Here is a 15,804-nt window from a genome sequence, read left to right as displayed (position 1 = left end):
GCAAAATGCTTGGAAGCTGCAGCGAGTTCAGCGTGCGACCCTGGGCGCTCGCCGTGCCTCGCTTTACTGGGCTGCGGGCTGGGAGAGCAGCAAGTGCTTAGAGATGCAGCTAATGGATGTCAAATGTAGTGGACTTCATCTCGGTGTGGCTGCTGGGGAAGGCTGGCTGAGGGGTCTTTTCACCATGTTTCCTAAACTTTTGAAATGAGAAGCAGGAGGAGTTGGGCCAGTGCGATGACCGCTGCACCGAGAAGCCTAGAAAATGTAGAAGTATCAGCTAAGGGGCATTATTGCCATTTACGGGGCTCGTGGTATAAACCGGGTATTAATTTTGAGGTGCTCAAAGAGGCTAAGGCTGTCTTTTCAGTCTGTCACGCTTGCGCAGGGTGTTGGTATTCAGCACCGTTGTGCAATTGCCACTTCAGTCATTGCTTGTGCTGACCTCTTCTATCCCCTCCGGACCACACCTCTTGAGAGATGATTTCACAAGTCAGCAATTAAAAAAGAAAATCCTAGATCTTGATTAAATAGCTCTGCTTTCTTTTTCCTCCCAGCAACCCCAAAATAACTTGCTCTTGTTTACTAGAAAACCTATAAAACAGTTGGAAACAGCTAGCAGCATCTTGTGTTCAGCTAGAGCCACCTCGTAACTGTCTGACACACACTTTCAACCATGATATTGAAGGTTGTCAGGCTTTGTGCGCAGGAGAGATCATCTTTTTCAGGCAAGCATACAGCTCATGATTGATCTTACCTTTGTGTATTTGGGGTTTGTTGCTGTGGTTTTGGTGCAAAATGGAAGCATCGGATAGAGGCGTTCTGTGCTTCTCCAGCATCCCCATTGCACCCTTGTTTTTCTCCCCTGCTTTTTCCAGCTAGCCCGTTAGGCTGTAATGAGACTGGTCACTCTGTGACTGGAGGTGTTTGTTGCACTTGAAGGGGTTTTTAAACTGCAGAAGCAACTTGCCTGATTTTTTTTATAATTTTAAACCAAATCCGCCCCATCCCTCCGTTGTAGAAGCTTAGAAATAATAAAGTCTTAACCCTTGACACTTACTTGGAATTGCAGAAATTTAAAATACTGATAACCTCTAAACCCAACTTTGTAAGTAGCTTTCAAGAATAAAATATGCTGCTTGAACTGCTATCTTGTCTGTCGAGCTCTAGCCCCAGGCAAGTTTGTACATTAGGTTATGAACCCCTTAATAATAAGGATTTATAATGGGAATCCTGATACATTCTTAATTATGCCTATGCTGCAGGGTGTCATTATAATGCAGTAATACCATACATATGGTAGATAGTGTGCCATTTGTTTCTGTGTGGTTTTATTTAATTATAGACTTTTATCTGAATAACTTTATTGCTCAGTGTTTCTGTTTCTTTGACGCGTGCGCAGGCGTGCCATAGCTTATCTTCCTTGGGACCAGGCTTCTGGACTGGGGATCTTAAGCTGCCAATTTGGGAAGGGGCCACAGAGGAAGCAGAAGGCATTGACCCCAGACGGGGTTTTTCCTTGCGATGTGCAGAGCTCAGAAAGAGATGGGTGTTGGTGCGTGGTAACAAAAATTCTATCATAAAGGAAGGCAAGCTCGGGAAGCACCAGGCGGGAGAGGTTTTGAGGAGAAACCCTTTACACTGTCCCCTAACCCTCTTGGTGATGGCACAAGCTGACAGTCCCCCCGTGTCACGGAGGTGGGGATGCTGCTCTCACCTTTGGGTGAACTTCTGAACCACAGAAAGCACCTCAAGGAAAAAAAAAAAGCCGTTTTCTGCTGGTTTGGTTCCCAGAGGCAACATGCTGTAGTTACGTGTGTGTGTATGTGTATGTCCACATGCACAGACACACCTTCGTCTCTAAACCATCCCTAGATGACAACATGTAGTTCCCTGTTCAGGCTTCCCAGGTATCAGGGGCTGATGCAGCAGCGAGGAGCCTGTGAAGAGCAGCAGAATAAAGCAGTGTGTTGTGTCTCGTTCTGTTCGTACCTGATTTAACAAGTCTGAAGTTACAGTGATGTAAGGGGAAAACACTTCATTGCAGTTTTTCTTCAGTGCCCCTGAGTTAATTCTAAAAGCTGTTTTTCCAGGATAAAAGCTTCAAAGGGGCTCTCCTTTGTATCTCGAGGCATATCTGGATTTTAATGGTAATATTTGGCTTCTCAGAAATAAGCTCCCTGCGAAGGAGCTTGTGTTTGTGTGTGCGTGAGGAGGTGTTGGAAAGAGAGCACTGCGTGGAAAGGTTGGCCGACATAGCCTGGTGCCTTGGGCACGCTTCCAACCTCCTAGTTCACATACGCAATACCCTTCTGGCTGGCCGCCTTGATTTTGAAGCGGGGAAGCATGCATTTACTTTAAACAGAGCTGTTTTGTGGGGCTCAGAGCTGAACCGTGGAGCTTGGTTGGGGATGCAAGTGCGGGGTGTTACGCCTGCGGAGCTGCAGAACAGCAGTGCAGATCATTGTCCGAAGCAGCTGGATGCTCTGACCACCTATTGTTCTCGGAGGGGATGGAGGGAGGGGGAAACCCTGCTTGTAAACCGTCTGGGGTAGGATAGCTGTAGCTCTTGGCAATATCTGGTCATCCAAATGCTGGCATGCACGTGTATATATTCTTTTTTTTTTTTTCTTCCTCCCAGGACAACCTTGCTATGTCCTTGGGAATCACTGATGCTGCATGCAGAGACTGAGAACAAAACTTCTGCATTTATATTGATGGTAAATGTAAGGGCTTTTCAGCTGTAGGTGAGGTTTTACTAAGCCCCTTCCAGAAAGCTCTAGTAGCATAAAGATACCCCCGAACCTGGGTGAGTGTCACGCTAATGGAGTGCTGCTCAATTTTGTGCTTTCTGAATGAAGCTTCCTCTCCCTGCATGCAAATGAGCTGCTGCAGACAGCTCATATTGCATAAGGCTGTCTTTTATTTTGGTGATAGAAAACCCTGGGACTTGTTTAATCGTCCTCTGTCTCTCTCAATGGACTGGCTGGCTCCAAACTTCAGTGCTGGCTGTGCGGAGGAAAAACTGGAGAGATTAATATGGACACCACGGCTTCACATCCATCAGGGCTGGCTGCGGAGTGCCGCCTCTGCGGGGCCACGCGTGCCCTCCGAGGAGAAGGGTCCCTGGAGGCTTCGATGCCCGGTACTGGCACCACTGTCTTGACAGAAGATGTGGGAACCTGTCTCCCGCTGGTCATGCAGGGTGGTATCAGAGGAAAGGAGATATTTTGCCTCCTCTCATGTCGAAAGCCATTAGATGCTTCTGGCATGAGCGCTGTGAGGTGGGGAATTACTTTGCAGGACTCTGCTGTTGAAATGTCCTCTGTTTTGCTGCAGAACAAACCTCAGCATCCAGCGTGTCCTCCAAGCTGGCTTGGCTTTTACTGGCCTTCTACAAACAAATACCTTTTTCTCCATTAATCGGAACTCAGTCACTCAGGGTAGTTTGTTTTAAGATAAAGTTCTGTTTTGGAGTAAATTGCCAGTTGCTATGTTTTCGTGGCTGCCTGCCTGCATGGAAGAGCTTACCACTTCCCCAGTCCCAGGATGACTCTCAGCCGCACCCAGCTCCTTTTTTCGGGGTATTTTTATTCTTCGGCAAAACGTAGGCAAATGTGAAAATACATCAGGGTGCTTCAATCCTGGTAACTGCTCTGCAACTCCTTCCCATCACGTCCCTTGCTTTGGGGTTTGCCGAAGGGGGCTCTCCCATCCTTGCAGCCTTTCCTTCTCCCAAAGTATTTTAGCTTTGCAATAGTTTGTCTCCTTTCTTGGTAGGGTTTCAGGCCTCATAGGCTAAAATATCTTTACAGCGTAGAGCCAGCTACCCCTCTAGATTAGGAATAACAGATATGATTGTATTAATTTAGGAGGCAAAAGGCTTTTCTGGTTTTATTTCTGTGGGTGTAAAAAAAGAAAACATAAAAAACCCCACCCCAACCCCACTCCAAACCTGTTCAGGGACTGGAGCTTGGTGCTCTAGTGGAAAAAAACAGGTTAAGCCAAAACAAATCGGAACTGAGTGTTCAAGCTACAACTAAGTCTGAACTGCAGCACTATATTTAAACATGGTATTTTTGTATTTTAATAATTAACCACTGGGAAAGAACAGCCTAAAAAACTGTAGCGTAGGCTGTTTTCAAGGTATCTTCTCTTCCAGCCCCATCTTAGTGCCGTAGAGTGCAGCTGAGGGCTGGTGGCAGAGGACAGGGATGCTATAAAGCCTTCATTCCCTTTTTGGTTTGTGTCCTTCCCCTGTATTCTTATCTTTGCAACCTCTTAACAGTTAAATCAAGATGACCAGCAATAAAATGTGTGACTTGGGAGACTGTTTTCTTTTCATGGAGAGCCGAGGGCATGAAGCAGGATTTCCCTTTACATTAATTGTAATACAGTTTTGACTGTGCATAACCGTGCACAAACTGATGTTTAGCAAAGGATGAGTTGTGAACGGTAATCCTTTGCCATGTGATTATTTCATTACCATTCAGTTCTATATAGCACAAGGCGATTCTCTGCTTTTGAGGAAAAGTTTGTGGGTGTTTTAGTGCTGAAGAAGCACCTGCAAGTCCTCCCCGCTGTGTTTTGACTGCAGAGCTGTCAGTGCTGGGGGCTGAACCTGGAAAGCATCAAGTCCCTCTCGCATTAGGGGAGGGCAGTGCGATGGAAACAAGTGAACTTGGCCTGGCACCCAGAGTTAATTTGCACTTTGAATCCAGCTATAGAAAAGGGATGTGGGGAAGGAAGCAAATTTTTCACGGTGCCAGACCGTGGCGACCTGCCCTGGGCAGGGGAACTCACCCAGTCTGTTGAGAACAGAGCGGGTTGTGATCTGGATTCACGTTGTCCTCTTGTCTGCAGCTTTTGGGCACCTGTTACCTCCATGCGCGGGGGAGAAGTTGTTTTTAGAAAACTCTTATCTACATTTAAAGGAAGTGAAAAGACGGGGAGAGTCCTTTTATCCTGCACCGTCCTCTCCAGGGCCATAGTACTGCAGTAGGCATTGCTTCTTCCCAGCGAGAAACACAGCAGAGGAGACGACCTTTCTTAAAATCAAATTAAAACTTTCTCTTATCCTTCATCCTGCATTGTGAAAGAGCAAAACTGCAAGTGGGTAAGGGTGGAAGAGGGCATCCAAGCATGGAGTGCAGTGGGGGAGGGCGAAATGCTGGCTCTACCGATGCTAAAATGCTGGAAAATAAATGGGATTTTGTTGTAACGAGCATCTGATGGGAGGGAGCTTACCTGGCTCTTGCCAAGTAGCGTTCAGAGTCGTAGCTCTGACCAAAGAGGGGCTGCAAATGGGTTTGAATCTGCCACGGAAACATGCTCTTGTGCTCTTTGCCTTTCCCAGCAGCACCGGCAGCAGTCCCCGCACGTCTTCAGAGCTGGGTCCCGGCACAGCGTAAGAGATCTGCAAAGCGCTTTGCCTCTGTTGCTGGGAGACAGTCGGAGGGAGCTGGGGCTGCTTGAACAAACACGCTTTTTTCCTCGCCTCCTCTCTTCCCTCCCTCCCCACCTTTTGTTTTGTTTTGTTGTTTTTTTTTTTTCCCTCTTGGTGACTGGTTATAGGAAAAGCTTGGCTGGAACCAAGTGATTCTTGCTCCAAATGATCCCATGAGACTAAAGAACCACACAGGCTTCCAGATCAGCTGAAGTAAACGTCTTTTAGGTAAAGATCCCAGACAGTAGGTACAAGAGCGGCTCCAGCTTAGAAGTATACCTTCTAATGAAGCTAATTGACATAAATCTTAAAAGCTTAATGCTCTTAAACTTCTGGAGCTTGAACTGAATTGACCTCAAGACCCAAATTCTGCAGCGAGCCCTCAGGGTTGTGGCAGTCTCCCAGAAATCCTGCCGCAGCTCGGGTTCGGTGCCTGCTTATGGAAGTGAATAAAACAGTCAGTACCAAAGCCCTTGGTCTTATTTGGAAATGAGACTTGTTTTGCACCATCCCTGTATTTCCCTCCAGTCTTGCATGGTCTTTATGTACTGATGATACATAAGGGCACCATGAAATTTCAAGGCTTTGCTGGGGAGCATTTGCTGCTTCGGAGGGGCAAACGCAGATAAGGCAGGTGGTTCTTGCCGAAACGGTGACTGGCAAAACCGTGCATCGTGAGACCTAGGTTACCTCTGGGTTCCAGTCAGTAACCTCTGCTGAGAAATATGAGGCAAGTAATACTTTTCAGTTATTTCACATTGTCTACAGGCTTGAGCAGAAGCTGCTGCATCGCTCACGTGTCCTTCAGGCTCCATCACAGCTAATGAGAAATGGAAAAGTTCTTTAAAACCGAGCCCGTGGAGAGGAGCGGGGCTGATGGAGTGAAGGTGACTGCCACAAACGCCTCCAACAGAGGGAAACAGTTAAAAGGCATAATTAGGGTAGAGGAAAAACTCAGCATCACAAGGCAGACTTTAAATTCCTTTTTTTCCTCTTAACTGGTTCCAGTTTAGCTGATCCCACACTTCTGTTGCTGATACTGCAGAGTTGCTGATTTACACAAGAGCCTTAGGTTAGCTGACAAAAAAAACCAACTTTTTCTTGCAGTTTTCAAAGCTGTATTTCTGGGGCTTCCTTATTCAGCCACAGTGAGTCTAAATAGCAAGATCAGATGACATGATGACTAGCCGTGTAATTTTTATCTGAAGCAATGGCTAGTGATGTAAGCAGCTGCAAAACGAACCACCCTGTCTGTGTTTGATTTTTGTCATTTAAGGGCTGCCTGTGTCCAGTTGGAATCGGGATACTTTTGCCTTTTGCGTGGCCTCGTCCTTTTTTAGTGCATCCTTTTAAACTTGAGCTTAAAAGACAAAATCCCATTTCTTGTACAGATAGCTTGCAGTTTTTGATTAAAGTTCTGAACGACTTGTCTTCTGTAAGTAAAAGCTTTCATGTCCCAGGCTATCACATCAATTCTCCCTTGTCATTTTTACCCTCTGATGAAACAAGGGATCTGATCGCTCATCCTGCCACCTTGTTAGCGACTCTCTTAGCCCTTGTGTCAGCGTTTGATGGCGTCCGGCCTTTGTCCGAGACCTGCACGGCCCCGGCAGCCCGATGGAGAGCCCGGCGCTGGGGTCAGGTATCTCTCAGCTGTTTTAGCAAAGGTCACATTTGAGTTCTGGTTGTGTCCGGGGGCAGAAGAGCAATGAACGCTTTTGCCTTATGTCCCGCAGGGCAGCGTGCCCATGGCAGGACCCAAACCCCTTCCTTTAACTGAAATCTCTTTTTAGAACATACTTCGCTTTTCTTCCATACATGTTTGAATTCTGAATTCTGATTATTGTTTTTTCAGGCTGGTCTTCAAAGCTCCCCAGTAAACTAGCATTTACTATATTTCAAGCCCAGTAGAAGTCCTGGTCCTCATGGTTTTCTAGGGGCAGAGGATCCGCATCCTTTAATGACTTCTATAGATCGCATGAATGCCTTCTCCCTGGTGAGATTTAATGCTACAAGTGCACTGCCTGTCTGTTCCCCACAAACAGGAAGGACTTTATTGGAGATCTGACTTGGCAGGAGCCTTTTAAGACTGTCTTTGTTTCACCAAAAAAACACACTCCCTAGTGGAGTTCAGCTTCAAGCTGCCATTGATTTTGATTAGAAGTCAAACTCCCGGCTCCCTGCAGCGTTTCCAGGAGTCCTGCTCGGCGGCCAGGCAGTTTTGGGAGCTCCTGCAGCTGCACCAAGCAAAGCATCGCGCTGGGATGCAGGCAGTGCAAAGGCAGCTGGGGGATGAGGTCCAGGAAAACTTGGACTCCTTCCCCAAATCTGTCCTTAAAAGACCAGGAAAAAAAAAAAAAGTTGTGTAAGAGTTGAAGTTTCTTTCCCCCCCACTCTCTGTTGCCAGTCGATGTATCGGCTTTGCATTCAGCAGCAACGGCTCTGAAGTGCCTCGCAGGAATATTTTCTTGGGAGATTTCTGTTCAGGAATCTCTCACTGGGGGCTCTTTTTTTAGTTTTGGTTTTGTTTTGTTTTTTTTTTTAATTTTCTGCTCATTATAGATTGAAGACTGGGGTAAGCAACCAGACCTGAGCCTTTTAAATGTCTCATTGCTCTTTGGAAAATAGTGGGCTTTAGTGCTTTAGATTGTTGAAAATTCTGAACTGACTAACTGAGGTGCAATTTGTCAGGTCTTTCATCTTAACAGAATTAACCAAGCAATTGTCACTGTCAGTTTTCCCTCTGCAGCATTGCATTAGAAAGCCTCGATTTACAAATTCTGCTCAAGAATTGTTTTTGAAAAGTTTCTATTCTCATTTAAGAAAGTATCCTGTAGGTTCTATGGAAATTGCAACTTGCATTAATTTTCTTTTTTTGTGGCAAATACAGTCAACTCTTAAGTGGACTTGAAAAGACACCATCTCAGGCAGTAGTTTTTACCTTTTTTTGTAATTGCATGAGGTTTGCCTTGAGCTATTGACTGTGAATCGCTTAAATCAGGGGATGAAATTGTCTTTAGCTCCCTCTCCTGGGTAGTTAAGGCATTTGCCCCCATGATGTTGCTGCTTTTGCAAACTTGATGTATTTTCAAACTCTTTCTAAGCATCTCTGCTCTCAGTGGAAGTGGTGAGGAGCACAGTGTCCATGCACAGGATTGGGAAACGTGATGGTTTAAAAAAAAAAAACCAAAACAAACAAAAATACCCAACAAAACCCAGACTGAGGTAAAGCCAAGTTTACTTTCTGCATGCTGTGAAAGAGTTAGAGTGAACTGCATTTCTTAGGCTTTGCTGCTGGTGAAGGTGGAGCTGCATGTTTGTACAGGGTGAGCTGAGGAGTTTGGGGTTCCCTTCCTTCTCCCTAATTTCATGCTCCAGAGGGATGGTTTTGTTGGAGCTGTTTATTTTCAGGCACTGGCAAGTTGTGGAAGGGAAGGCTCTGTGGAGTCCCAACCTCTACGCATCCCTTCTGAGTCATCTATCCTTACGAAGACTTTTCCAGGCAAGGTGTTAAGGGTACCTCCTTTGGGTCAGAGGTATCTTAACATCCTTTCCTGGATTTCTTAGGCAGTCACGTGGCAGGTGAAATCCCGGGGCTGCCTTTAACTTTTCCTGAGGCTTTATGAATAACGCAGCATGTGATTTTTTTTTTTTTTTTTTTTTATTTTCAGATTGAGAAGATCATGAGTTCCATCGGGGAAGGCATTGACTTCTCTCAGGAGCAGCAGAGGATCTCAGGTAGCGTACCCAGCTCGTGTGTGTCTGTCTTGGATGTGCTCTGTACAAAAACAAGGGCCTGGCTCCTGCGTGCAGAGCTCTTTAACCTGCTTTGGCTCCCAGAAGGGAAAGGAAAGCTCTGGCACAGAAGGAGCAGACCTCAGCTTCCCAGCGTAAAGCTCGATACTGCTACCAGTAATTTTAATTCAATACTCCCCTAGGTAGATTCGTTTAATTTTACATAATGCAGCCGTCCTTCCCTTCTAGTAGGCTTTTGGGGAAAATGGGCTGGGTGAAGAGCATTGCAGCTGGTACCCCCAGCCTGATGGGAAAGGGGGGGACCCTGATTACCCCAGTGTTGATTAATACTCACCCAGTGACAGCAGTGTGTGTGTGTAGGGGGTCTTGTTTTTTGTTGAAACTGCCTGTTTATAAATTTTGGGGCTTAGTGTTACTGTTTGGGATATGGTAAATTTTGCAGTGATGTTTTACATCTTTGAATAGCTTTAAACAAAGGCTTATTGCTGACAATTGTGGAGTTTTTATTGGTGCTTTCCAATACCTGAAGTGACTCTTGATAGTCCTTCCCTTTAGGTGGAGATGAGAGTTGCTGGCTTGTGTGTGTGGTCTGGGACACTTCTTGTGCTCTTCTGCAAGCTTGTGGCAGTAAAATCGGCTCTGGAGCGGCTGGCTTGTTGCCCCTGCTCGCACAGCCCAATAACTGCTGTGTTCTGATACTTAAAACTTCACAACTAGCCTTTGCTCAGTGTGTAGGAGGAAGATCAGGATTTCTGCACATACAAAAAAAATTTAATTTGCAGCTGAAAGATGGCGTAAGGACTCCAGCCGGTATCCTAGGGACAGAAAGTTCTACTGATCTCCTGGCTCCTACAATTACTGTTGTTCTCGACATAGCCTCTGAGAAAGTCAAACTGATTGCTTACAGTTTGCTCCTGCCTTTCAGAATATGTTTGTCTCAAGTTTCTGTTCTTCTCTGGTGGATAGCAACAAAATTTTCTTCAAGCAGTCAGTCTGAAACAGAGCCGCTGCATATTTGTCTTCTGGCTGGTCTCGCAATCCCCACAACAATCTTGCTTTTGTTTCAAATACATAATGCGGTAGCAAGATGCTCTCTTTTCTGGCTTTTTTTTGTGATGTGAGTGTGGGTCTGTCCTTTTGGAAATGAGCAGAACCTCTCTATAGCCCTCCACGTTCTAGTATTTTGTTCTGTAAGGCTCACAAAATCCTCGCAGCCCTGGGAGGGTAGGGTAGGAATTTTGTATTTAGAGTTGTCCATCAGAGTGACTATAGCCAAGATATCAAATATCCCTGTTATCTCCACGGCAATTCACCCATCCCGGCTGCACGTTCACTGCTGGGCACGTTTGGAAGTAAAGCTGCTCTGCGGGCACGGTTGGGACCGTTTGCTCTGGGTGAGAGCAGCTGATGGGGACGCGTGGGCTCGGAGGGGCTGTCTGGCTGCCGGTGGGGTTCAGTGTACATTGGGTTGTGTCAGAAGGCGTCCTTTAGAGGCTGTTTGTATTTCACAAATTAAGAAATGTTTCCTGGGGACCAGGAACGCTTGAGCAAAGCCTGTAAGGGCCAGGTTTTAGCTTGATTGCAATAGAATAAGGCGTAAAGAGCTGCTTCTGCCACCCAGCCTCTAAAACAAACCGTCCGGAGTAACTGGAGGGTTGCGGCGATTTTCCAGCAAAAATACTGGTTTTCTGCAGCCCATAAAATGTTTTTGCCAGAATATTATAATGTTTCTTCTCCAACTTTCCACCTGTAAAACTCTAGATGCCCTATCGTTGCTTCAAATCAGATAAAACTCATCACAATTTCTTTTTTCTATATATTTCACCTACGTACTTCTGTGACCTTGAAGTATGTAGTTTTATTAATTTTATAAATAAAACTTTATAAATAGTGTCTGAGATGATTTAGTTGTGCATTTTGTCTTTGCTTTTTCTAATTTCCATAAAAGAAGGTGAAGAAGGAATCGTAGTGTCATTTAGCGCATTGATTTTCCTCAAACAGAGCAACGTCCTCCTCCAGCCATGTTTGCAACTATTATAACTCTTATCTCCGCAATGCAGCATCAGAGCGACGGGAGACGATCCTGGGTTAAAACACTCTCATTTCCATAAACGTTGTAAGTAGAGGCGGCTGCGGTGCGGGGGATAGCGAGCCCTGTGCCGAGTTTGTGTTCAGGATCCGGACTGGAGCAGCAGAGAGAACCAAGTCTCAGTTAAAAATCTTCCTCCGTTGCTCCTGCAGTGACCTCATTGCATCCCTTGGCTCTGCACATCAAACAGGATCGTTCTGCCGTTTTACCAGCTTTTTCCCTATACTTTTTGTGCCTTCTTTTGAGGAAAGTAGGTGCGAAGGGGAGGTGGAACTAATAGAGGAAGGAGGCTTTGATATCGGTGCAAAGGTCCCTAGGCGTGTCTCCATACTGTTTGCAGAGGGGAAATAACCTCCCCCTTTCCCAGCCGACTCTCTCAACGCTTCTACATTTCCGAGCTGCTCGGGAGGTTTATTTTAATTCTTCTCTTCCTGGGATGCAGCTTCGCTCTGGAAACCAGAGCAGTTTAAGGAACCTGTGCTCCCTGCTGCTGCAGGCAGAGCCATGGGTCCTCGGGAGCCGAGTCTGTGGCCTTCAAAGGAGGAGATAATTGCTTGGCTTTAATGGTGCCTTTTGAAAGGGAGTTGTTTGTAGTGAGACACAGCACGCAGAGCTTGATTAAATGGATGCCGATGAACTCTGCTGTCTGGGGACCAAAGGTGCCTAAATATCATGTACTGCTCAAGGGGTTTAAAAAATCTACATCTCGAAATTGTTGTCGGAGGAGATGCTTTCTGATGGTGAGACCAGTTCTGCTGTGGCAGTGCTGTCCTCTGGGATACATCCTGGCTGACCCAATAGCCGGGAACAGTCCTGCCTGTCCGGGGACATGGCCTTTTCCCGGTGCCTCTTGGGTGTCTCAGGAGGGAGGATCGTCCTCCCCAGCCACTTCTGTTAGGGCAGCGGCTGTGCTGGGAGCAGGACTGGGGTGGTGCCGGTTGCGGGTCAGCACGGGTGTCGTGGTGGCCGTGCCCTTTGGATGTGGTTAATCTGCCACGTGCCTCAACTTGGGTGATGCGAGGCTGTTTGAGTATTCCCGTAGCTATCGATACCCACTAAACAAGGCTGCTTGCAGGACAGGTGCTTCCCCCCCTATACTTTAAGCATGAATTCCCTTCTCCGCCTTTAAATCAGGAGCAAAGACAAAAGCAGAACTCAAGGCTTGTTTTCCTTTACTGCAGCGTGATGGAGGATGCCGGAGAGCCTGAAGGATTCTGTCCTTTTAAATCCTTCACCTCCAAACTGCTGCGTCTGAACTGCGCCGGGTGGGCAGCGTCTCCTCTTGATGAGATGCTAATATGTATCCGCTCACGCTTGCCGTAATAAAGCTTATCTCCTATCCATTTGTCACTCGGATTTTAGCTTTGGTGAGGAGGAATCCACCATGCTTTCCCAGTGGGAGTTTAACCTGTGCCTGCCCTGGATGCTACGTGCTGATTAGAGCTGACGTTTTCTAGGGTCCAATGCCTTTGCAGCGGGATGCGAAACGGTGTGTGGTTTTTGGTGTAATGCAACGGCAACTGTTCAACATCCTGCCTGTGACAAGCCCTCCCCTCCCCGAGCCGGCCGTGGCTGTAGCAGCGAGTGTGATGGATCGATATCGTTAGTGAAGAGGTCTAACATGGAGGGGAGAGGAGGAGCCAGCACTTCAGCAAAAGCTGCCATTGTGCAGGGAGTTTTCAGCAAAATGGACACCCGTCTCTGGAAGCAGGCAGACCCAGGAGCTGCCTTGTCCTGAAGCCGGGTGTTTTCCTGCGGGCTGTGCTACCTTACGCTCGGTTTGGGATCCCTCCTATGCAGATCAGCTGCTGTACATATTCCCTGTTTCTCCTTCCCTTCCTATAAGCGCAGCTAGCCAGAGCGCGGGCAGTGCTTTGCCAGCCCCTTGCTGCAAGGATGAAGCTGGCCTGAGGTGCATCCACGTTTTTGTTTTCTAGCCGTGTTTAGCTTTTGGTCCTCAGGACTTTGCTAGGGCTGTTTTAACGCTTCAGATCATATCCCAAATGTGCAGGGAGCTGCAGGGAACTTTCCAAATGCGCCCTCATCCTCAAAAATGGATGGGCTTCGAGGATATTGGGACTCGTGGCTAGTTTTGTTTCTGGGATCATTAATTTGCCTGGAAAGGTAAAATCCTTGCTTGGCAGTTACTGCGGAGATGAGTATGTTTGGCGTCTGTTTATACCGGCAGTTATTACGTACAACTGACTTGCGTCTAGGGAAAGCAGGGACCCTTGGAGCCGTGCTGGAACAAGCCCAGGCCCCGAGACGCTTGGTTTCAGGTCCCTGCCATGCCCCAGACTTCCCAAATTTGGGCAAATAGCTGGTTCCTGTACCGTCAAGCTTTCTCACGTAAAACAGTGTAACAAAACTTCCGTGTCTTGCCATGGTGTTATGGACGAGCACATTAAACTTCTGAGGCCCCTGGATGATAAGACAATTAGATGCATCTTGGCATCTTTATAGAATTTGGAGCTGGAATCTATTTCTTGGCCAACAGGTTCGATCCTCTGATTTCCTGGTAGAGCTTGTAAGAAAATCTTCCAAATGTATTTCCCGAGGGTGGGGTGGTATAGGTGGGAGGAAAGGAGAAGTCTGTCACTGATCCGTGTTGCGGTAAGTGCTTTTCAGAGGGGAATCAAGGAACACCATCTTTTAGAGGGTACTGGATTCCACCTAACCTTTGCATTTGGATTTTTTTTGGCCTGGGAACAGATGTTTGTATTCCGTCTGTGTCTCTCTGCATGCATGTTTTGCAGTCACGCATTTATTTAGCTCCAGCAACCTTCTTCTGATCATCCCTTCCTTCCAGATGTGGGTCAGGGGGGTAGGGGAGTACAGGTCTCGCCGCAGAAACTCAACCCCGCTGCACTGCAGCGTCTCCTCTCCCTGCTGGCTTTGAACAAGCAAGTGTGTTGCTCCCTGGGTTATGGTGATTTGTCAGGCAGCGTTTCTCTCCCCAAAAATAGAGATGAGTGGTCTCTGCTCAATAAATCAGCTTGATGCAGGCGGGAGGCATGCTGCGCTGGACAGGGAATGCGTTTGGGGCTTGGTGAGTTAACTCTGCAGTTGACTTGAGACGTGAGGAACGTGCTTGGTGTTTCACTGGACAAAAGAGGGGGAAATTTGTTAGCAATCTGCATTTGGCTAATTGATCTTAGTTCCAGTAAAGTCGGACGCTGGCTGTATTTCTTGCATCTGATAGCTTTAGTGACTACATTCTCCTTGCCTATCCATCTTGCCTAATGCACTGCCTGAGTTTATAGCCCACTCAGTGGATTTAAGGACTTTCAGCTGGTGATCGTCCCCAGCTGTGACAATAACTGCCTGATTTGCTTGTCTGCATGCTCACTTTGTGTGTGGACAGTGGTTTCATCAAGACTTGCTTGGACTTGCAGTTTTTTCTTCCCGGTGAAGCTTGGTTGTGTCCCTTCAGGCCACACCAGGTCACGTTGAACTGTTATCCGTTTCCATGAGCAAACGGGGTTGATGCTTTTTGTCTGGCATGGCCCACGTACTTATTTCTTCCTCCAAACAGACTCAAACTTTGCACTAAAGGTCATTCTTGAAACAGTATCTTGTAAAAGGACCTTTCTGAGCCCTGGTAGCCCTCTCCCTTTCCTGTTTTCTTTGAAGCATGCTGTGTTACTTGAAAAATGTCCTGCAAGAACTGAATTGCTTGGCTTGCTTTTTTTGCAACTTTTAAATACTCTAATTATTTCTAACTACACTCTATTGACTGTTTTCCCCTTCTTCCACCTGCAGACCTTTTAAAGGTAGGATTCCTAAACTGTGGAGCATAAGGAGAAGGATGGAGCTGAGAATTAGGAGTTTGTTTCAATCAGAAGTTGTGATCGGGCTCTTGCTGGGGGGCACAGTGACTGGGATCCATTTGCTCCCCTGTCATCCTCATAACATGCAAATATTAAGTGTATTTTGGACTTCCTTGTTTTCAGTCTAGGATGTTTTGGGGCATCTGTTCTCTTCTTTTTCTTTTTAAAGTAAACCCCTCCATTCCCCTCCCTCTGTTTTCTCTTGATTTGAAGTGGTTTTAGAAACAGAAAACCTGCACTTGGTGCCACTGTAGGTTTCCCCTTTAAAAGCAGAAATACATTTATGAGTGTACAAAAGGCTGAGTAGAGTAAATAATTTTTTTAAAATGAAATTCAGGAGCCCAGAGGAAGGAACTGCTGTGGTTTCATTCCCCCTGCCAATAAGCCGACTGCTTCCAGAAATGCTGTAGTAGGCAGCAAGCAGTTTCCTCACCTCTCTCTCGATAAATTAATTCTGAGCGAGCCACAAATCACTTGGAACTGTTAAAGCAGACCTGTAACATCATTTTTGAAAACCCAAGCTGTGTAGTCCATCATCGAGTAAATATTGAAAAGTCATTAATTTCCACTAGAGAGTTAGAAAGCTGCTGTGTCTCCCTCCCCTCTCCTGCAGCTTCTGCTGCGAAGGCTGCTCGCTGCTTGTACAGTGGATGGAAAAGCTGGGAGGGGTAAGAGGATGAAGAGAA

The 15,804-nt window shown here is 46.6% G+C and overlaps 1 protein-coding gene across 10 annotated transcripts in view; it reads left to right on the top strand.

Annotated features, from left to right (window-relative positions):
• ANKS1A (ankyrin repeat and sterile alpha motif domain containing 1A) overlaps positions 1 to 15,804 on the top strand; it is a 110,275-nt gene that overhangs the window by 61,408 nt on the left and 33,063 nt on the right. For all 10 annotated transcript variants that reach the window (XR_012677306.1, XM_075174075.1, XM_075174070.1 and 7 more), the window contains one exon: positions 9,115 to 9,181. Coding sequence is in view for 9 of the 10 variants with exons in the window: in XM_075174075.1 (XP_075030176.1) it covers positions 9,115 to 9,181 (67 nt within the window). In the remaining variant the exon portion in view is untranslated. The remainder of the gene's footprint in view (positions 1 to 9,114; positions 9,182 to 15,804) is intronic.

This window comes from Calonectris borealis, chromosome 26 (genome assembly GCF_964195595.1).
Source record: "Calonectris borealis chromosome 26, bCalBor7.hap1.2, whole genome shotgun sequence".
Classification (NCBI taxonomy): Eukaryota; Metazoa; Chordata; class Aves; order Procellariiformes; family Procellariidae; genus Calonectris; species Calonectris borealis.
Note: the sequence above shows the minus strand (reverse complement) of the source record. Positions and strands in the feature narration are given on the sequence as shown.